General features: G+C 36.4%; 1 protein-coding gene across 5 annotated transcripts in view; it reads left to right on the top strand.

Moving 5' to 3' along the window:
* The first annotated feature begins 524 nt into the window (after positions 1–524).
* LNPK (lunapark, ER junction formation factor) overlaps positions 525–23,313 on the top strand; it is an 87,899-nt gene continuing 65,110 nt past the window's right edge. For 3 of the 5 annotated variants that reach the window (XM_034654769.1, XM_034654772.1, XM_034654771.1), the window contains exons 1-4: positions 525–679; positions 7,048–7,136; positions 8,689–8,730; positions 9,728–9,915. In XM_034654769.1, the coding sequence (XP_034510660.1) occupies positions 7,110–7,136; positions 8,689–8,730; positions 9,728–9,915 (257 nt within the window). In that variant the 5' untranslated portion in view covers positions 525–679; positions 7,048–7,109. Of the gene's footprint in view, positions 680–5,025; positions 5,050–7,047; positions 7,145–8,688; positions 8,731–9,727; positions 9,916–23,313 lie in introns of those variants that run through there. The other 2 variants (XM_034654774.1, XM_034654770.1) reach the window with 2 other exon arrangements.

Below are 23,313 nucleotides of genomic sequence, written 5' to 3'. Positions count from 1 at the left end.
ATGACCTTTTTTGACGTCCACGAGTGAGTAAAAGCCTCAAGCGCTCCTGGAGTCTAGGCTGAATTTTCTCTATTGGCTCGTTTGGGAACTGGCCTCTTCTAAGCTGTGTCGTGGTACTAACTTGTTCTGCCGCCGGCTGAATGACAGCGGATCCTGGGACTCTTTAAGGCGGAGTCCTTGCCAGCCGCACCCATCTCCACCCTCAACCCTACTCCTCTCTCTTCGGCGGTCTAGGACCACCAGGATCAATTTCGGGGTTTTCTTTCTCCAGGGAGAGTTGGCAGAACAGGCTTGAAAAGAATAAGAGGAGGCAGATGAAAAGAAGTAACTGTAGCGGTAAGACTCATAATAAATGGCAGTACACCCCTGAGATGCGACGACGAGCACCCTACCTAGCCGCGGAAGCCAGAGGCACAGGCGTCCTCCGGCCAACAGCCCGACTGGCCCACCCCAACGGCCCGCCCCGGTCACGGTCACGGTCACGTGACTGGGGAGCGGCGCGCGCCGGCCCTGTCTCCGATTGGCCGGCGGCGGGAGCGCGGGGTTTGATGGGAAGGAGTTGGCCGGGCCCATCACTCCGTCAGGGGTGGCTGCTGCCTGCTCCGGAGGCAGGCTGCGCGGTGGCCGCCGAAGCTGGCAGACGTGGACGCAAGCGCCGGGCTTTGCCCGCTTCTTGCAGGTAAAACGCTCAAAATCAGGGCGGTTGGGAGGGATCGGCAGAGGGGAAGCTCGCTGAGCTTTTTTCTGGGAAATACGCTCCCAGTTTCCCTGCTTGCCTCTCCCAGGCGCCCCCGCCCCGTTCCAAGTGGCCTGAGAGCTCTACGGCAGTGGCTAGTCAGACTCCCACCGGGCTGCGCGCTAACTAACCTCGCCTCCTGCGCCCCTTGATTTCCCAGCAAAGTGCCAAGGGTGACTCTGGAGTAGTAGAGAATCCTTTCGGCAACCCCCCCCCCCCCGCCCTCTCCTCCCTTCCCGCAAAGGGGAGGTGGTTTCCCAGCCTGGTTCTTGGAGAGTCCTGGGGGTGACTGGGTTGAGCTGAGCATCGGCTCTTTGGCCCACCTATGTCGAGACGAAGGGTCAGAAGGTTCAACGCTAAGCTGTCGCTTCGAGTGTTTTGTCCATCTCTTTTTGTACGAGTTGTGCGGAGGCGCCAGGAATTGGACAGATCGGGAGGGACCGAAAACTGTCAGTGTCATGCTGCTCGGCCCAGGCATGTGGGCGTGGATTACGTGCTGCTTAGAGAAGCCTGTCTACAACCGTTGTCCTTATTTGAGGGAAGGTGGGAGGTGTAAGGGGTGGAGGGAAGGGCGAGGTTGCGTTCGTGTCCTAGGCACGTCCCGGGGAGAAGAGCAAATCTAAACTACATCAGTAGTTTAATTCTTTGGGGCGCCTGGCTGGCTCGGTTGGTGGAGCATGCGACTCTTGATCTGGAAATTGTGAGTTCGCCCTCACTGGGTGTAGAGATTACTTAAAAATAAAAGCTTTTAAGAATTCTTTAATATTGTGTATGGGGATTGAGAGAGTTGGTATTAGTGAACTCAGTTTTGCTGATGGTGCCCTCATAGTAATAAAACCGGTGGCTCACTCTGAGTTTTCCATGTTCCGCTTTTCCCAGTTGGCATCTGGTTTATGTCAGTTGTTTACTCCTATCTCTTTGGCCTGGGTGTCACCGTTAATATAACTGACCCTCTTCCACAGCAGTGTGTGTGCATGTGAGTAAACTTGGCTTCAGGCATGTGTTCAAACTGGCAGGGAATGATAATCTCTTGTTCTCAACAGCCCCCATAGTTCCATTTTAGGAGCAAGTTGATTTTGAACACGTTTTAAAAAACAAGAGTGGTGAATTTAAAATTAGAATTTTAAGTTTCTCTGTCACCTCTTAAGATCAGCCCACCACTGTTAATAAATTTACATTGTTTACATATATTAACTTGACAGAATCTAAGAAGCTATATGGCTATCAACCAGGTATGATTTAATATAGAGATCTTTCTACTTAAATAGTCATTTCTTTGTAGTGTTTAGTTCAGAATGAACATCAATTTACCATGAAGACATTAATCAGCATATAATAAATGTGCTTTTAGAGGTGTACTTCTTTTCAGTAATTTTATTTTTTAGCAATAAATGTGATTTGGGATATTTCAGAATTGCCTTTTCAGTTAGGATATTTGAAAGAGTCCTAAAACAAATCACTTTTAATCTTAAATTGAATAATACAATAGAAAGGCACTGTTGATGATGACTGAATTGTTTGCACTTAGGTTTGGAAATTGATAAACATAAAAGTTGACTTTCTTTGATGTTAAAGGCCTGCAACATTATTTTAATGGAAGAGTCTGCAGAGTATTTTATTTTTTAATACTAGAGCGATTGAAGGCAATACAATTTGAGTTAAAATACAAACTGTAATTTATTTTTCCAATTTTAAAATCATGCAAATAGGTACCATATAAGAAGTTAGAAAGGTGCCTGTCTAAGGAGTATTGTCTGTACTACATGTGCTTCCTGGTAATAGTAATAATAATGGCTATAATTTATTATGTGCGCACTACTTGTTGGACATTGTGCCAAGTGATATATAATTTCATTTAGTTCTTACAATAGTTCTGTGAAGTGTAGGTATTTTCACCACTACATAACTGTGGAAACTGAGGGTAGAGAGTTTAATTTACCCAAGATCGCATTGTTGGTATGCAGCTGAGCCATACTTTGATCCAGACCTTTTTTACTCTATTATTTTATTTTTTTTAAAGATTTATTTATTTTAGAGAGAGAGCGGGGTGCAGGGTTGGGTGAGGAGCAGAGGGAGAGAGGATCTTAAGCAGACTCTGCGCTGAGCACCAATCCCCACGTGGGCTCGATCTCCCTGAGATCACGACCCCCGCCAAACCAAGAGTCAGACGCTCAACCGACTACGCCACTCAGGTGCCCCTCCATTATTTTAATATGACTTGAAGTGAGCTGAAAATTTAAGTTTGACGTGACCCAAGATTTTATTTATTTATTTATTTATTTATTTATTTATTTATTTATTTATTTTTAAAGATTTTATTTATTTGGCAGAGATAGAGACAGCCAGCGAGAGAGGGAACACAAGCAGGGGGAATGGGAGAGGAAGAAGCAGGCTCATAGTGGAGGAGCCTGACGTGGGGCTCGATCCCACAACGCCGGGATCACGCCCTGAGCCGAAGGCAGACGCTTAACCGCTGTGCCACCCAGGCGCCGCGTGACCCAAGATTTTAAATAATGACACCCAAACCTGAGAGTGAATATCAGTTAGTAGGAAGCATTGAAATAATATGGTGGGCATTATTATTTATTGAAAAACACATTAGATGCTCCGGCTCTTAAGGTCATGTCAGGTGCCATTGTGATATCAGAATGGATAGAGACTGTACACATTCATGGAAGAGTTCTTGGGGACGAGCCACTTGAGCCTGAGCAATCTGTCCACTCAAGGGCAAACATTGATTTATGCTTCAGAAAGTAATGCTAGTTACTTGCTTCCCATATGTTTTGCATGTGTTGGAAGAGAAGGACTAGGAAACGGCAATGACCACAGCAGTAAAAACAATTCGTATTGAGAGAGAGAGAGAGCGCGGAATCCTAACCACTAGACCACCAGGGAAGACGCCGTATTGAGAAATTAGTTATGTGTCGGGCACTGCTGTGAATACTTTCGAATGCATTATGTCGTTTAAGCCTTTCAACATTTAAGAGGGTCCTTGACTATCCCTCTTTTCCAGATGAAGATAACTGAGAGGTTACGTAACTTATTTGCCCAAGGTTTCATAGTAGGTAATGAGCCACAGGAATTGGAGTTAAGATGTTTGTGTGGCAAGGAGAGAAAAAGTGTTTGAAAATAGAAGAGGTATGAAATTAAAGCTATATAAAAGAGTTGATTTATTTAATTTTGTTATGCTTTCATATCTGTTGGAAAGTACCATTACAGGAGTATTGTAGCAAATCAGCTTCTTTAACAAATACTGGAATTTGGAATTTTAGGAAAATAGCTGGAACAATGAGGGTTAACTCATTCTTTGATTATGATCCTGAAAGCATGGATAGCCATTTAATGACTATTTACCCTAATGTTGTTTTAGAGGACAAGTTTCAAAGCATAATACTCTGCTTGAGGGATCTCAAAGGCTAAGCCATAGTTTGATTCATTAACATAAAAACAATTCTCCAAGCAAATAATTGATGTCAAGGTCGGTATTAATTGCAATATTATGCATATATTTTATATTACACTTTAAAAGTGATGTGTAGTAAACAAGTAAAGACAGTACTTGGAGACTTTCAGTACCAGTTCTGCCCTTGCTCGTGCTAGCTGCCAAAATGATTTGGCAAATCATTTAGCTTCTCTTCCATGCAGATTTAAGCACTCAGATTTAATCAAATGAAGGAATTGGGTCACATGATACACTGTACCAACACTGTCTCTTGTGTTTATAACTTACTTTCCACTTCAGTAGCTCTGTTTACCAGCTATTTGAGAATGTCTGAGGTACTTTCATATATTTAATATATAAATATTCCAATCTAATTTATATAAAGCAGACTTTATTTTTGATTTAGTGTTATTGGGAATAACTATTTGCTACATAAAAAGTCACAACTAAAATGCTGTGTTTGGTTATGCTACTTAATATTTTTGGGAGCAAATTACTTCACTTCCCTAGCCTCAGTTTCTGACATTTATAAAATGGGATGATAATAGTATCTATATAATAAAATTCATGTAAAGCATTTGTTTTAGGGCCTCCAGAGATAAAGTGTTTATCAAATATTTAACTGGTATCTTTATTGTTGTCATTACTTTTTAAAATGTTATTTACAAAAATTATTTATTTATTTATTAAAAGATTTTATTTATTTATTTGACAGAGATAGAGACAGCCAGCGAGAGAGGGAACACAAGCAGAGGGAGTGGGAGAGGAAGAAGCAGGCTCATAGCAGAGGAGCCTGATGTGGGGCTCGATCCCATAACACCGGGATCACTCCCTGAGCCGAAGGCAGACGCTTAACCACTGTGCCACCCAGGTGCCCCTATTTATTTATTTTTTAGTAAACTCTCCTCCCAACATGGGGCTTGAACCCATGACCCCAAGATCAAAAGTCCCATGCTCTATTGACTGAGCCAGCCAGGCACCCCTGTTATTACCTTTAAATATTAAAAATTCTGATTTGTGATGGCTACAAACTTAACTTGGAGGCATATAACTGTTACAAACCAAAATATGTAGGTCAATTGTGTACAAAACACTGTGCTAGATACCATACAATTAGTTCCCAAATAGTAGAGAACTACTATGTACTTTGAAAGTACCAAGTTAAATGGTTCATATAAATCCCCCCACCCAGTCACCTTTCATGGTGGGTATTTTTAGCATCTTAAGAAGGTTTTAAGATCTATTTAATGTTTTAACTGAGAAATTTATACTTCTATTCATTAAAGTTCCTGGATTTCCTACAACTGCATTTTAGAAATTTGAATACTGAATTAATATTGAAGGATTAATAGTATTTAGGTTGCAACTTAAAGGTGGCTTATAACATTTATTTATAAACACCAGAATTTTTTAGGACAGTTTAGAGGTATTTCTGGTCCTAGAAATCACTTTGTAAGTGAAAGTATTTTATAATTAGGATCTTTGTTATTTCTCTAACCAAGAAAGTCCAAGACCGGTATGCCTTATGCTAATTCCAATCTATAAATAGTATTGCAGAGTGAATGCATTTACTTGGTAATGGCGTCATTTTTTATTAAATTAATGGTTTTTTAAAAATGTGAGAATTATGGCCTAACTTTTTTTGTGTGTGGAATGAAGTAGTTTTATACACTGACAGTATGTAACTATTCCTGTTAAAAAATATGTAAATTTGAAAGTATACTTTCACTATTTCAAGGTTAAAAGAATAAAAACTTATATAATTAAGGACTAGTAAATTGATTTAGAATTTAAGGTGACTGGTAGGTACATTTTCTTCCACATGGTAATACTGTAATACATTTGAGAGTCATAGAAAAACGACTAAAAGAAGGACGTAGATACACAGCTGACATGAAGGTCAACTGGCTTGAGCGACTTAGAAACAATTTCAGAGAGAAATGTTTATTTGGGTATTGAAACAGTAGTGAACAGACCAGAAGTCTGAAGATAGGGTAGCTTTGTGTGTTTTTTTTTGTTTGCTTTTTTTTTTGGGTGTATTAGAGAGAGAGCGCGGCAGAGGGAGAGGAAAATAGAGAATCCCAAGCAGGCTCCACAACCAGTGCAGAGCCCAACTCACAACCTCGAGATCATGATCTGAGCTGAAATAAAGAGTCGGATACTCAACCCACTGAGCCACCCAGGCATCCCTGAAGATAGAGTAGCTTTGAATCCTGTTTCTTCTGAGCTATTGGGCAAATAACTGAATGTCTTTTCACTTAATTTTCTTATCTGTAAAATGGTAGTAATGAAGTCCATCCTGTGAAAAGTGCTGGTATATTAAGTCTAATTTACAGAAAAGAAAATTAAAGCTCAGAAGCATTAAATGATTTGCTCAAGGTCACTAGTAGTCTTATAACCCTTATTTTCTCATTCAAAATCCATTAGCTTTCTGTTATTACTTGTAAAATGATATTATTCTAAACATTGTAAATCACCCCTAATTCCAAATAACTAGTTTAGTTGGGAGACAGCTGAATGATAGAAATGTTGTATCTAAGCATGTAGAATGAAAATAGTATAGTAAAACTTTTTTTTACAGCATTAGGGGACCTACTTTAAAGAACAGCAACTTGCCAAGTGGTATGAATATACATTGCTAAAATGCCTTGCCATTTAAAAGCCTTTTCAGCTTCATTTTCACTTTTAAATATGTCCTGGTGAAGGGTAGATTCTATACCAAGACTGTCTGAACTAAACTTCCACATAAGTGGAGTTCAAAGAAATTAATATTTTATAGTATTTTTCGGCAGTATTGCAACATCTAAATTTTATAGTAGGTATAGTGTGTGTTTAACTTAAAAATTTTAAATACTTGCTTTATTTCTAGCTGTGAATTCCTTTGGACGGTTGATGATATTTATCATTGTGCCCTGTTTCTACACATAAAAGATGGGTGGATTATTTTCTCGATGGAGGGTAAGTTAGTTTTCTTTACAGCCAGTTCTTAGTCTAATATAAAGTGTCATATAAATCTACTTGTAAAAGTCTCCTTTGTGGTATAGGCTTGAGTAGAGCTTGATATTATCCCTAATTCTATTTAATTTTCTTCCTTCTCTTATGAATTAGTTGTATATTTGGACTTTAATAATTCTACTTGCTATATAGGTATCGTAATGACTATTTAACATAATTATTTCACTTTGACTTATGAATTACTTTATGCATTCATGTGCAAATGGTTATCTTGTTTTCTTCTTATATTGCCTACATTTTTATTCTTATTTGGAAAATAGTTGAAATTACAGTTATTGTTGAACTAGTTGAAATTATAGTTGTATGCTAATATAATACTTATGTTTTTATGGGCTCTGTCTTTTTGCTTATTTTATGTATTTGTTGAAGTCATACTAAATATACTTTTAGGAATTAGAGGTTAAACAAAATTTGAAATGCAGTTTGATTTTATTGTTTAAGGCTGTAGAGGAAGTATCTCCAGTTTAGTGCTATAAAATATAAAATATTTTAATAAATGTTCTTTTCTAATATGAGAGAGGATAATGTAGCTCTCAGATAAACTACTTTGCTTATTTTTAACTCCTTTTTACCATAACGAGTCTAGCAATACTTGGTAGACTGTTACTGGAACTGCTTTGTTTTAGATTGGTATGTATTGACTCTCTGCTCCTCCCTTTAAAACTTTATTACAGTTCTGCTTGAGGATCAAATTTGTCTACTTTTCCTTTGTCTTTATTAGGTTGAACCATATGAAATTGCCAATATTCAACCATTTTGACTTACATAAAAAGCAATTTCATATGGTTCAACCTAATGTTAACAACTCTTGTGGGAACTACGATGAACTGATACCCATTACCCGCTTATATTTTTGAGTATATAATTGGTAAGTGGTTTCTCAAGTGTTGTGTGAGACATTTTGGCTGGGTTTTATTCTGGGTGTCTAAAAAATATTTTTAACAAAGTCTGCTATAATGAAGTATTCTTAGATGCCTTTTAAAAATCTGATCTTCAGAAAAATACTTCAGGAATTCAGAATGAAGGTAGCCTGTTGATTTTGACTTTCAGAGTCCTAAGTGAACTTTTAGCAGTAGTAAATCAGACAATCTTTAGTCTTGAGCTTTTAAATATATGATTTCTTTTGAAAAATCATATCTAAGAAAATTTTTCTTGGAAGAAAACTTCTTTCTCTATAAAAGCATGTTCTATTGGGATTAGGAATGGTAGACATTAAAAAAAAGAATGGTAGAAATTGAGCTGTTGGAGTTGAAAGTACTCTAGGATTAAAAATTCAAGTAGGGAAATGCTTATTTCTGTAACCTTATGTAATTCTGTTTATAATTATAATTTTATTTAAATCTAAATCTCATTAATAAATAGGAGTACATATTGCTTGACAACATTTGAAAGAACTTATTTTTGAATCAAAATTTTCTTTTATGATTTTATAAGTCAAAGTGTTTCTAAGTTTGCAGTAACAAGTTTTAATGTCTCATATCTGTTTTTATAACAGACAAAACCTTCAACTGTAGAAGTTCTGGAAAATATAGATAAGGTATGTTTTTTGGCTGTGGGGTGTTTTAATTCATCTTTAGGTACTGCATAAATATTATTTTAGTATATATAATTATTTTGGAGACTGGTTTAGGAATTTAGAGATGATATAGAGTAAGCCTGAGAACTTTAATGTTATATTATCTCAAAAAAAATCGGAAGTCTCTCAGTGACTTAAGAAGTCTGTGTCACTAGAACCTGTTAGGATGAAATTAGATGTATAGCATGGTGTAAAGCAATGTTACAGATAGGATAAGGTAGATTATAAGACAGTCTGCAACAGTTTTTATCAGTCTGAAACTTCATAAACTTCATTATCAAAAATGGCTATTCCTTAGGAATATTGAGAATGATGAATAGATTGAACGGATCTAGTATGGGTTACTGTTTCAATTTTTATTAATTCTTTCTTTTTGTAGCCAGATTTTTTAAATTAATAAATAAATTAATTTTAAGCCATTTTTTTAGACCTTATACAGGAGAATTATTTATTTAGTTTAATAAATACTATTTATTGATGTCAGTTTCATGCTTGATCTTTGCTAATTTGGTAGGTCAAAAATGATATCTTAATTATTATTATTTTTTAAAGATTTTATTTATTTGTCAGAGAGAGAGAGAGAGAGAGAAGGCAAGCAGAAGCAGGGGGAGCTTCAGGCTCCCTGCTGAGCAAGGAGCCTGACTTGGGGTTTGATCCCAGGACCCTGGGATCATGACCTGAACCAAAGGCAGACGCTTAACCTACTAAGCCACCGAGGAATCCTTCAATTTTGCATTTAAAAGAGTGACTTGTCAGAATAGGCATTTTCATATGTTTTTAACTTCATTTTTAATTTTCTTTTTCATATTGTGTTCTTTTTAAAAATATTAAGGTATTATATTTCATTGACTCCTAAGTTCTTCCTATATAATTTATTTAAAATTTTTTTGTTAATATTTTGATATCTTTATGAAATTTGAGATTCAATTCAATAATATAGAAAATTTTCTCTTAACAGGAGATTCAAGTATTGGAAGAATTTAGGGAAAAAAATCAGAGATTACAAAAATTATGGGTTGGAAGATTAATTCTCTACTCTTCAATTCTCTATCTGTTTACATGTTTAATTGTATACTTGTGGTATCTTCCTGATGAATTTACAGCAAGGCTTGCCATGACACTTCCATTTTTTGCTTTTCCACTGATGTAAGTAAATTGTTCTTTTCGTTGACCTTTCCTCTTTTTGAACAGTTAAAATATATTCAATCTCTCTTTATTGTGAAATAGTAATGTCCCAGATTGAGTAAATTTGCCTTTTTTTCCCTCCTTTTGCAAAGTATTTCTTTAAAAAAGTAAACCAACTATGTTAATCTTAATTTACAATTCAACATACCTGAGGAATATGACTCAATGACATTAGTAAATAATAGCTCTATATGGGAATCTTTTGTAATTCTCTAATAGATGGTCATGCCCCCCTAGGGATACAGGGCAAGAAGTGGGCATTTCAGATTGGGTAGTCGTAAGTGAGGGAGGGTTTGCAAAACAAGCAACCAAAAACAACTGCCCCAATGATTCTGAATGTATTACACGCATCCCATCTCTTTCCCCCTCTTTTTAGTCACTGCTATAAGGCAATTGACCCTTATTATAGAAATATTTTATAATGTAGCACTTTACTGAAGGTGTGTTATGATTGAGAATTTTGAGAGACAATTGAATAAAAAATTGGTTCATTCACTCTACACAGACATTTATAGGTTCCAATTTTGTAGTTGTTGGAATATAATGGTGTATGGTATACAAAAATACAAAATCTGACCGTAGATCTTAGACTACATACATTACATTAAGTAATAAGTATGATGAATATTATGAAAGAGAAGTGTCGAATGCTATGGGAACATTTAACAGAGGCTCTAACACTATTTGTGGTGAAGTGGGGGTCAGGGAAGAGTCTTTGTATTCATTTTCTATTGTTGCCACAAATGTAGCAGTTTGGAGCAACACCCATCTGTTGTATCACAGTTTGTGTAGATCAGAAGTCCAGGTGGCTTGACTGGGCTCTCTGCTTAAAGTCTTGCAGGCCTAAATCAAGGTGATCAATCAGCTGGCCTGGGATCTTATCTGGAGCTTTTGGGGGAAGAATCTTCCAGGTTTAGTCAGGTGGTTTGCTGACTTGTGCAGCATCTCTCTGACTTCCAATTCTGCCCTCAGCCCAGGGAAAGCTCTGCCTTTCAGGGTTTAACAGATTATATTAGACGCACCAGGATAATCCAGGATAATCTTCCTTGCTTAGAATCAGCTGAGTAATAATTATATTTGCAAAGTCCCTTCAATTATATTTGCGAAGTCTCTTCACAGCAATACCTAGATTACTGTTTGATTGTGTAACAGAGGATGGAAATCTTGGGAAAGGAGAGAGATAGCTTTAGAATTCTGCCTACCACAGCCTCGCTGAGGAAGTGACCTTTGAGTTTGAGACCCAAAGGATGATATGTGTTGCAAGGGTGGTGTGACATGGTGGATAATCTTTTAGGCAGAAGGAACAGCATTTATGAAGGCCTTGAGGGGGAATAGAGCATGGTAGGTTTAAAGAATTGAAAGAAGGCCAAAGACTGGTTTATAGGGAAAGTCTGGATAGTTAGGCAAGGGGGATTTTTTGTGGGTCTTATAATCCATGATAAGGATTTTAGGACTTAATCTAATAGTAATGGGAAGCCATTGAAGATTGTCAAGAAGGGATATGATGTGATCATATTGTTATTTTGAAAATACTATAGAGGGTAAGCCATGGAGAGTAAATTAGAGGGGAATAAGAATGAATCTAAAGCAGCAAGTTAGGGTTTTACCATTGTCTGGGGGAAAATGATTGACAGTGATTTGCAATTGAGTGGAGGCAGCAGAGTGGAAGAGAAGCACATGGGCTGAATGAGACTTAAATGAGTATTGAAGAGACTTAGGAGTTAGAATTGAGGTAGTAAGGGGAGGCTCTTGGTGATTGGATGGGTGTGAGGTGAGGGGGAATAATTGCATCAAGGATCAAATTTAAGTGTATCGCTTGGGAAATTTGTTTGATGGTAGTGTCATTCATCTAAATAGGGAATACCATCTAAACAGGGAATCCCATGAGGAAGAGCAGGTTTGCTCACTGAGATTAAAATACCTGTGTTCTATCTAGAGAGAGCTGCCAGGTGGGATGGTTAAGTATGAGTATGAAGCTCAGGAGATAAATTTGAATGGGAGATAGAAATTTAGGATTTGGCAGCTTATAAATGTTAAACCGAGCCACCATCTGTTCATTTAGTAAATTTTGGGCACCTGCAGTGTGTTAGGTATTGTGGGCTAGACCCTAGTGATTGAGAAAGTAGTGACAAGATCTCTGCCTTCATGGAGCTTACATTCTGTTGGGATTGGACAGATAAAAAATGAGAGACAAGTAAACAAAGAAGTGCAGTGAAGAAAATAAACAGGGTGATGTGTTTGAGAGGAACAGTCCTTTTTTGAGAAGGTGGTATTTGAGTGGAGAGCTAATGTACGAGAAAGAACCAGCTTGGAAAGAGTCGGGATTTATGGAGGATTATTTGTATATACAGTGTATGATAGCATATGTATCCATAGAGAGATGTAGGAAAGGATTAGCCTCAGAATATTAATGGAAATTCTCTTTGGGTGGTGGAATTTTTAGTAGTTGTTTCTTTCCATATGCTTTTTGGTCTTGTTTGAATTTTTTACATCAATGTGTTCCTCAAATCCTAAAAATAAAAACAAAAATCCAAGAGTTGAGAGAAGATCTTTACAGGAAGAGAGAACAGAAAATACAAAGGCTGTGAGGTAGGAGAGAGCATGACTTATTTGAGGGTCAAAAAGATCAGTATACATGGAATGTGTGCTGGAGAGAAAGAGTGATAGGAGGTGGGCTTGGAGAATCAGATAGTATCTGGATCATGGAAGGGTCATGGCCTAGGAGTTTGTATTTCATTTTGGGTGAAATGAGAAGCTTGTAAAGGTTTTAGTGGAAGAATGGCATGATGAGATTTAAGTTAGGAGGATCATGTATGTGTACTGCCTGTGGAGACTGAGTAGAGGAGGACAAGGGTAGAAACAGGGAGATCAGCCAGGATGCTGTTACAGGAGTTTAAAGGTAGAGATGGATTTGACATCCCAGTGGCAGTGGAGATGAATAGATAGATGACTTGGCAGTATTTCAGAAGTACAACTGAGACAACTTGATGGGAGGAAATGGAAGGTAAGGGAAAAGAAGGAATTGGGTGATATTTAGGTTTTTTGGTTTGACATTTGGCAGGTGTAGGATCTCTTTCTTTGGGACTGCTGTAGTAAAAAAATTTTGTTTTTTTAGTCTTTAGTGCAGGGCATATTTTCAAATTGGAACTCCTGGAGGTCACAAAATTTTAGCTTATATGTATATAGATAAAAGAGCCAAAAATTGAGTGCGTGCATATTACCAAATAACATCTCTGCCATTTTCTTTCTCTTTTGGAATTTTTTGGAATGCTTCTTATTCCAGGTGTGGCAGTAGAGTTTATAATGCTGAGCCCCTTTCCCTTGTTCATTTCTAGTTTTTTATAAAAAGGGGAGAAAAGAAATTTAGAAAGGGAATAAATGTGATGTTTACTTGATTGAAGCATCTTTAAAAAACTTAGAAAAAACTGACTTGACCTCCATTTCCATATCAAAATTGATTTTTTGATTTTGAAAGATTTTTATCTAGTTGCAAAAGAATGTCGGACAGGGAACTTTACTGTGCTAATTCTAATGGTTCTTCACAAACTCATCTACTGGATCTGCTGTTATGCTGCAGAAGACTTTTTTTGGGCAAATAATCATATACTAATTGTTCTTAAAGGTAGAAAAACATAATTTCTTTAAAAATGTTTGTTGTTTCTTCAGTTTGATCTTTCTACTACTTTGAGTATGAGGCTCTGTTATCCTTACTGTGTCCTTCTGCCTGTTCTGCATCACCTGCATCTGGTATTTCTTGGTTTGTTAAGCTTCAGAGCCATTTCTCACTTTGTCTCATTCACATTTGTGACCTGGTTCTCTACTGCTGCAGCTTCTGTTTCACTGAGCTCTTCACTTTTGGAAGCATAGGCTAGTTATCAAACAAAGAATAGAATTGTCCTCCTGATTGATGACAATCAAAAAAGCATGAAATAAAATACAACAACGTGAAAGTGGATGTTGTGGTATGTAGAAAGAAGACTTACCACAGGACATTTTCTTTTGTGTGAGCTATTGCCTTAGCTTATTCCTGGACTTTTTTCCTTTGGAAACAAAATTTTTGAGGTCTAGACCAGGGTTTACTTAAAGAAATGGAAGCAGAAAGAGCAATAAAATGTAGTGGTTTACTTATCACTGTCTGCACTGATTATAAAGCTTAGAAATCTACCTGATAACGGCAAAAAGTGACTGTTATTTCTTCATTCCAAGTTTCCCAAATGCTTTTACTGGACAGAGAGGTCATGGATTCAGGATTGAGCTTGTATTACACAATCATAACTATCTTAAATTATCTTTTGTGATAGACTATCAATATTCTAATTTTTTTTTTTTAAAGATTTTATTTATTTATTCGACAGAGATAGAGACAGCCAGCGAGAGAGGGAACACAAGCAGGGGGAGTGGGAGAGGAAGAAGCAGGCTCATAGCAGAGGAGCCTGATGTGGGACTCGATCCCATAACGCCGGGATCACGCCCTGAGCCGAAGGCAGACGCCTAACCGCTATGCCACCCAGGCGCCCCTAGACTATCAATATTCTGTATAAGATGCTTTGATTTTTATTATATCTTTCCTTCATATGGTGGAACTTGGTATGATTCCAGACTATTATTTTTTTTGCCTTTCAGATTCAATAATAAATTTATATCTCTGATCTTTTCAACTATTACTGAAGCAAATTATAATCTAAATGCTGAACTTATTTCATAGGAGTCATTAAGGCTACAGTTTAAATTTTGTATTTCTTGATTATGCTGGCAAGTATGCATTACTGTGGGAATTGGTTCATTTTCTAAGCGTGAACAGCCATTAAGCTTTGTCTCTACCCTTAACTAACTCTACAAGCAGTCTTAGACTTTTACTCCTGGATACTTTGTTCTTACAGATTATAACTTTCTAGAAATTTCATTCTCTATAAGATCATTACAGAGGCTTATTGGCATAAAACATTGACCTTCCCAGAGGATTTAACCATATTTTACTTCTGTATGTGTGGTTTTTTTTTTTTTTTAAATTCCTCTTAAAATGGGGTTAGGGAGAGAAAAAAGTTAAGCAAAGAAACTGAGGAAGGTTGTCTTATCCCTGTTTTTTATGTTTTTTCCCCCCTACTTAAATTGAAAGCCATTTGAGAATAGGGCTTTGATTTTACACAGCTCTTAATGCCTTCTTTCTGCTCTCCCTTGAACTAACTGGTAAAAGATATTTCCTCAATCTATCTAGAAGAGTTGACAAGCATAATTTGTAGCCTTTTGAGGAAAGTTAAATGTTTCTTTCATGTCACTCTAATAAGAATACAAAGTATTTCTAATCAACTATAGTTGGCTTTTAAAGGAGAAGGTATCTGTGAACATCTCTTGATATTTACTCAAGGAGAATATTTACTAAGAGGTTTTGGTAGGTAAGATATCATTTGCCAGCATCCCTTTTTCAATGTTGATAGATATTTGAGTATTGATAGTTATTCACTTGATAGAATTCTGCATTTAAAGACTTACGTACTGAGACATAATTAAGAGACAGATCCTGTTCTTGGATGGAAAGATTTAGTATTGTTATGAGATCAGTTCTCCCTAAATTAATCTAAAAAGGTGTGGTCACAATAAAAATGCCAATAGTACTTCAAAAATCTTGGCACACTTATTCTATACTTAAAAAAAAAAGATTTACTTATTTATTTGAGAGAGAAGTGGGGAGAGGCAGAGGGAGAAGGGAGAGAGAGAGAATCTCAAGCAGATTCCCCACTGAGCATGGAGCCCGATGAGGAGCTCGATCTCAGGACCCTGAGATCCTAACCTGAGCTGAAATAAAGAGTTGGACGCTCAGCCGACTAAGCCACCCAGGTGCCCCTCCATACTTTTTAATGGAAAAATAAACGCATAAAAATAGTCCTGAAAATTCTAAGAAAGGGGAGGAATGAGAAGTATAGGTCTGCCAGGCATCAAATGCATTATAAAATTTTGTTAATTAAAAGTTTGCTATAGTGTATAAATAGTGTATAAATTAATTAAAAGTTTGGCATGGTATATAAATAAATAGTGTATGAATTAATTAAAAGTTTGCCACAGACCAAAACAAGAGACACAAGAATCCAGAAATAAATCCCCAGAGGAATTTTTGTATATGGTATGGTATGATCTGTATTGTTTTTATATATGATAAAATGACATTTCAAATCATGGGGGAAAATGGTGTTGAGTTATATATAAAAAAATTAAAGTCAGTTCAATTAAAGAAGAAAAGCTTAATTCCTGCCTTATTCCTTAATACCAAAATAAATCACTGTTATTGGTTTATCTGAATGTGAAGGTAATTCTTGCTAAAGCCTTTGATAGTTAAATAAACTGACAAAATAGTCAACATAGTTATAAATATTGACACCTGTATATCTTTTCATTTTTAGCTTTATATACCGCTAAATCTCATCTAAAAATAAATTGGATGGGGGTTATGTGGTTGTTGGAAAGATAGCACCTACGTGTGGCAGAAAGTGCTTCATATATGAAGGTTGGTGAAAAACCTTCATGTTTTGGTTGGAGGTTTATGGAATGTTAATCCTTCAGTAAAAGTGAGGAAGGTTTGATTATATTGATTGAGTTTTAGATATTCTGCTATATTTTAATGTTTAGCATTTTTAATTTTAGTATAGTAAAACACTAAATATTAAGGATTTAAAATATTTACCATAAAATGTGATTGTTATATTGAGATTCCAAGTATTCCCTGTTAGTATATTTATTTTTATAGTGCAAGTCACTAAATTATATATAACAGAAATTTGTACTGTACTAATGTTTCAAATAATATCAGTTTCATTCAGAAAAGAACAACGGATGCTTTGATGAAATAAGGGAGCGTTTTTAGTATATTTTAGAACTGATTATATATTTGAACTTACTGATTTTCCATACTAATTCTGAATTCAACTACAAGAATCACCTTTGTTTTGTTTTGTTTTATTTTATTTTTTCAAGATTTATTTATTTCACAGAGAGCACAAGCAGGTTGAGCTGCAGAGGGAGAGGGAGAAGCAGGCTTCCCACTGAGCTGGGAGCCCAACATGAGGCTGGATCCCAGGACCTGGGATCGTGGCCTGAGCTGAAGGCCCATCTTGTTTCTAATAAGTTTTTCAGTTGATTTTTTTTGAGTTTACAAGTATTGGGGCCCCTGGGTGCCTCAGTCGGTTAAGCATCTGCCTTTGGCTCAGGTCATGATCTCGGGGTCCTGGGGTCAAGTCCCATGTCAGGTTCCTGCTCAGCAGGGAGTCTGCTTCTCCCTCTCCCTCTGCTCCTCTCTCTCTTGCTCTTGCTCTCTCAAGTAAATAAATAAAAAAATTTAAAAGAAAGTTTGTGAGTATTCAGACATTTGTGAACAGCAGTAATTTTACCACCTTTCATATTATTGGATTTTTTTTTTCTTTTGGCTAGTTGTGTTGGCTAATACCTTCAGGACAATGTTAAGTTATAGAGAAAATAGTGGACATTCTGGACTTGTTCCTTGAGAATGCTTCTAATGTTTCCCCATTGGGCATTATTTTGACTTTTGGATTGAAACATTTCATCATGTTAAGGAATTTTCTATCCATATTTAGTTTTCTTTTAAATCAAGAAAGATTGTTGGATTTTGTTAAATGCTATTTCATTATCTATGGAAATAGGCGTTTGATTTTTTCATCTTATATCCCTTAATATGATAGATTATATTAAATATTGAATTCAAAGATTGAAATCCTGAATTCCAGGAAAATTTCTACTTTCATAGTTGTAATCATTTAATATAAACATTAAAAGTTTTTTAAAAATTTTTTAATGCTCTAGAATAGTTGAAATAGAACTGGCATCTGTGCTTTATAAGTTTGGTAGTATTTTGAGCTTGGGACTTTTTATGGAGGGTAGCTCTTAACAACTTTTTAAATTCAATAGTAATTAATCTTTTTGGTTTTCTGCCTCTTCCAAGGTTAGTTTTGGTAAAAGTTATATATATATACACACACCTATATATATGTAAATACTCCTTCTACAGTTTTAAAGATTTATTTTTTTGCAAGAGAGAGAGAGAGAGAGAGAGAGCACATGCACATATGAGCAGGAGGGGCAGAGGGAGAATCTGAAGTAGATTCCACACTGAGCCTGAAGCCTGATGCGGGCTCATCCCACAATCCTGAGATCATGAGCCTGAGATCACAACTGGAGCAGAAACCAAGAGTTGGATGGTCAACTAACTGCACCATCCAGGCGCCCACTCATTCTACAGTTTTAAAATGTATTTCTGTAGAGTGTTGTAATAGTGATAGTCATCACTGTAGTGATGGTTAGGCTTCTGACTCTTGATCTCAGTTCAGGTCTTGATGTCAGGGTCATGAGTTCAAGCCCCGTGTTGGTCTCTCTGCTGGGTGTGGAGCCTACTTAAAAAAAAAAAAAGTTAAACAATTTTTTTGTAACTATGATTATTGCTTTCTTATTGTTTCTTATTTTTTGTATATTTGTACATTTTGTCTTTTGTGATTGTTTTTATTAGTTGTTTATGTATCTTTTTTCTCTCAAAGAACCAGCTTTAAAAAAAATATATCTTTTTATTCTTTTTTCCTCTTAGGCTTATTTTTATTCCTGTAACTTAAATTGGATACTTAATACATTTATTTTCATTCTTTCTTATTTATTAACACAATACACTATATGTGTATTTGATATTTTCTGACCACTGCTTAATTTTATTCAACATATGTTGATATGTAGTGATTTACTTTGGTTTTTTTCTAGATATCATGAATTTTTTAAAAATGTAGTGTTTGTAATTTAAGCATTTTTTCCAGGTGACAAATGTGTGTTCGTATGTTTTGTCTCTGGTTTAGTTACCGTTTCTAGTTATTGTATTGCTTTCAGAGCATATTGTTTAATAATATTTCTACTTCTTTGAATTTATTGTGATTTTTTTTTTTTTTTTTGGTCATTGCTATTTGGTCAATTGTTGCCTTTCACGAATAGTTGAAGATGTATTTTTTTTTTCAGGTACATAGAGTTTAATAATATCAATGAAAACTACCTTATTATGTTGTATAGTTCTTCTGTATTCTAGTAATATATTTCAACTTCTCTCTGTTTAGTTTTGCTTTATGAATGTTCCTTTAAAAGAAAACTTTTTATTTTGAAATGATTATAGATTTATATGAAGTTGCAAAAAGCCACAAAAAAATGTACAAGCAGGTCCCATGCATCCTTCACCCAGCCTTCCCCAGTGGTAACATCTTACATGAGTACAGTAAAATACCACAACCAGGAAACTGATGTTGGTTCAATTCATAGAGTCTGTCTGATTTTACCAGTTTTACATGCACTTTTGTGCATTTGTTTTATATTTCTGTGTATTTTTATCACATGTGTAACTTCATGTCACTACCCCACAATTCAGATTCAGAACTGTTCTAAAACGACAGGGGTTGGGGTGCTGGCTGCCTCAGTTGGTGGAGCATGTGGCTCTTGATCTCAGGGTCATGAGTTTAAGCCCCACACTGGGTGTAGAGATTACTTAAATAAATAAATACCAGAAGGCTCTTTTTTGCTATCCCTTTGTAGTCACACCAACCCTCCTCCACCTGCCCCATTCTTAACCCTTCCACCCACTAATCTGTTTTATATCTGTATAATTTTGTTATTTCAAGAATTATAAAATGAGATCACATAACATATAATCTTTTGAAACTGGCTTTTTCATTGGCATATTCTTGAGACCCATTCAAGATGTTAAGTGTACTAATGGTTTCTTTTTATTGTTGAGTAGTATTCCATGCTAATGATGTACCACAGTTTGTTTAACCATACACTTGTTGAAGGACATTTGGATAGTTTCCTTTTTTGGCTATTACAAATAAGGCTTCTGTGAGGATTTGTATATAGGCATTTGTCTGAACATAAGTTTTCATTTCTCTGGGGTATATGTCCAAGAATATAATTTCTGGGGCATGTGATAAGTACATGTTTAGTTTTTAAAGAAAGTGCTAAACTTTTTTTCAGAGTAGATGTACCATTTTACATTTCCACTGGTTGCATATAAATGATCTAGTTTCTCTGTATCCTTGCCAGCATTTGCTATTTCACTATTTACTATTTTGATCATTCTGATAGGTGTGTAGTGCTATTTCATTGTGGTTTTAATTTACATTTCCCTGAGGGCTAATGATGTTGAACCTCTTTTCATGTATTTATTTGCTATTTATATCTTCTCTTCTGTTCATGTCTTTTCATATCTTCAAATTTTCTAATTGGGTTATTAGTCTTTTTGCTGTTGAGTTTTGAGGGTTCTTTATATATTGTAGATAGAAGTTATTTGTTGGGTATGTGGTTTGCAAATATTTTTTCCCAGTCTGTAGTTTGTCTTTCTATTCTCTTAATAGGGCTTTTGCAGAGCAGAATTTATTAATTTTTCCTTTTATGGATTGTGCTTTTGTTGTCAAGAACCCTTCCCTAACTATAGGTTCTGAAGATTTTCTTCTTTGGTTTTTTTCTATGTGTTTTTTCTTCTAACATTTTACATTTAAATTCATAAGTCATTTTGAGTGAATTTTTATATAAGGTGTGAGGTTCATGTTGAGATTCTTTTATTTTTTTCTTTCTTTCATTTTGCCCATGGGTGCCTAGTTGATCCAGCACCATTTGTTGGAAAGGCACTGCATCATTTTTTAACACTATGAAATCACTTTCTTTTTCTAGTTTAAAGCTTTCTTGGGTGGAGGAGGGTCTTGAATTCAACCTTATGAGGTATTTTTTTTTAAAAGCTTTTATTTATTTATTTGACACAGAGAGAGAGACAGCCAGTAAGAGAGGGAACACAAGCAAGGGGAGTGGGAGAGGAAGAAACAGGCTCCCAGCGGAGCATGGAGCCCAATGTGGGGCTCAATCCCAGGACCTTGGGATCACGCCCTGAGCCGAAGGCAGACGCTTAACAACTGAGCCACCCAGGTGTCCCTCAACCTTATGGGGTATTAAGATACAAACCTTGTTTTGTTAGTATTTGCCTAGTATACTTTTGCCCATGGTTTTATTTTCTTCAACTTTCAAAAACTCTTAGTTTTAGATGTTAGTTTATATTATAGGGTTGGGTTTTATTTTTATGATCCAGTCTGAAATTCTTTTGCTCTGGTGAGTTTAGCTCATTTATATTTATTGGGAGGAAAGACGTTGGTCTAGGTTTTGGAGCATACTTTTGCATTTTGCCTTTTTTTTTTTAAACTTAAAAATAAATCTCTAGCTATGTGGTGTGTTTACTTTACTTTTGCCCAGTTATTTGTAGGAGATTTGTGTATGGGGGCATGTCTTCCCACATTCCAGGCTATCTAGAATTTTCCTTATGATCCAGGATCACATTATTTAATGTGCTAATTTGTTCAGCTTTTATCTTTCCCCGGCCAATAGAGTTAGGCAACTGTATTTTTTCCTAATACAAAACCTCTTTTTCTCTCCTGCTGCCATAGAAACAATGTTCTTTGTAAACAGGGTATTTCTGAATGGTTTCTCTTTAAGCTCTGTCTTTTCTGTTTCATTGTTGGCACTAAACTGAGGAGTTTCTGCCCATAGTATGTGCGTCTTATTCTTGCTATAAACATGGGCTTTCGACTTTACACTTTGAGAAGTTTGTCTTGCTACCTCTTTGTGAGATAAGCACTTTTCCTTCTCTGCTTGCTCTCTTCATCTGCATGATCTCCATTACTTTTGGGAGCCTGTCCACGTATTTTGAGAGTTGGGTTTTAGCTATATCTTATTTTACTAGGACAGGAATTCATTTTTGTTTTTGATCTCCTTGTTGTTTAGAGTATTTCTTTAATTTTTTTTTAAAGATTGTATTTATTTATTTGAGAGAGAGCACGAGCAGGGTGAGGGGCAGAGGGAGGAGCAGGCTCTTTGCTGAGCAGGGAGCCCGAGGCGGGACTTGATCCTGGAACTCCAGGATCTTGACCTGAGCTGAAGGCAGATGCTTAACTGACTAAGCCACCCTGGTGCCCTCCCCCCCCCTTTTTTTTTTTTTTTAAAGATTTTATCTATTTATATGAGAGAGACAGAGCACACAAGCCCGGGGGTTGGGGGAGAGGCAGAGGGAGAAGCAGACTCCCCGCTGAGCAGGGAGCCTGATGCGGGCCTCCATCCTAGGACCCCGGGATCATGTCCTGAGGTGAAGGAAGATGCCCAACCAACTGAGCCACCCAGTCACCCCTGTTTAGACTATTTCTAAGAAGAGAAGAGGGAAGTGGAAATTATACCACTGTTGTCAAAGTAGGAGTCAGTAATAGTATCTTTAATATCTTCACAGAACATGTTGTTCTATTTTCATAAATTATATTTAATTATTAGGAAAGCAAAAACCTTTATTGCAATAATTAGAACATAGATTTCTGAAGTACTTCCCCCCCCCAAACTTTGTTTTAAAAATATAAAAGAATTCAATTTAGCCTTAAAGATTAATGTACTATATGTGTTCTGCTGTTCAAGTCTTGAAGGAAATGTGTGTTGTTTGATAGCTCATTTTTTCCAGCAGTAGTTCTGATAAAACCAAAAGGAGAACCTATTGTCTGCAAAGGGGATTACTGTGCTTTATTTTGAAGAAAGGGAGTCTATTTCAATTCCTGTAGTTTTTATACTTTGAAAATCATATATGCTTTTAAAAAATATCTAAGAAAATTTACTGATTTCCTGCAGAATTCTAGTCACTATCTCTGTAGTTCCTTCCCGTGTTCTCTGTTTTCCTGTACTTTTTTTTTTCTAGATCATTTCTCTGCTGCCACTATTTCAATGGGTTTGTGGTGGAGAAATAATATGAGAGTTTCCTGTTGTAGGATCCTTGAGGGTTCTGAGCAGTATGTCTAACTTCTCCTCTCCCTTCCCTTGATAAAGCCAATGCTCAGTGTCTTTTTTAAAGTGCTTAGGTAGTTGTCTGAGTCATAAAAATGAATCATCACAACATAAAAAGCATGTTTTGGTTATCTATTGCTATAATAAGTTGCCCCAGAACTTAGTACCTTAAAACAACAAATGTTTATTATCTCTCACAGTTTCTGAGGGGCAGGAATGTGGGAGCAACTTAGTTGGGTGGTTCTAGCTCAGGGCCTTTATTCATATATAAATTGCAGTTATGCTGTTGGCTGGAGCTACAATTACCTCAAGCCTTAACTAAGGCTGGAGAGTTTACTTCCAAGCTCACACTTGTAGTTGTTGGCAGGCCTCATCTCTTCACTGTCTCTCTGCCGCAGACCTCGTTTTTTGCCACATAGGCCTTTCTGTAGAGTTCCCTGAATGTCCTCATGTCATAACAGCTGGCTTCTCTTAGAAGAGAAGTGAGAAAGATGGTGAGTGGAAGAGGAGGCCTAACATGGAAACTGC

This window comes from Ailuropoda melanoleuca, chromosome 2 (assembly GCF_002007445.2).
Source record: "Ailuropoda melanoleuca isolate Jingjing chromosome 2, ASM200744v2, whole genome shotgun sequence".
Classification (NCBI taxonomy): Eukaryota; Metazoa; Chordata; class Mammalia; order Carnivora; family Ursidae; genus Ailuropoda; species Ailuropoda melanoleuca.
The sequence above is the reverse complement of the archived record's forward strand: the minus strand, read 5'-3'. Positions and strand labels throughout refer to the sequence as shown.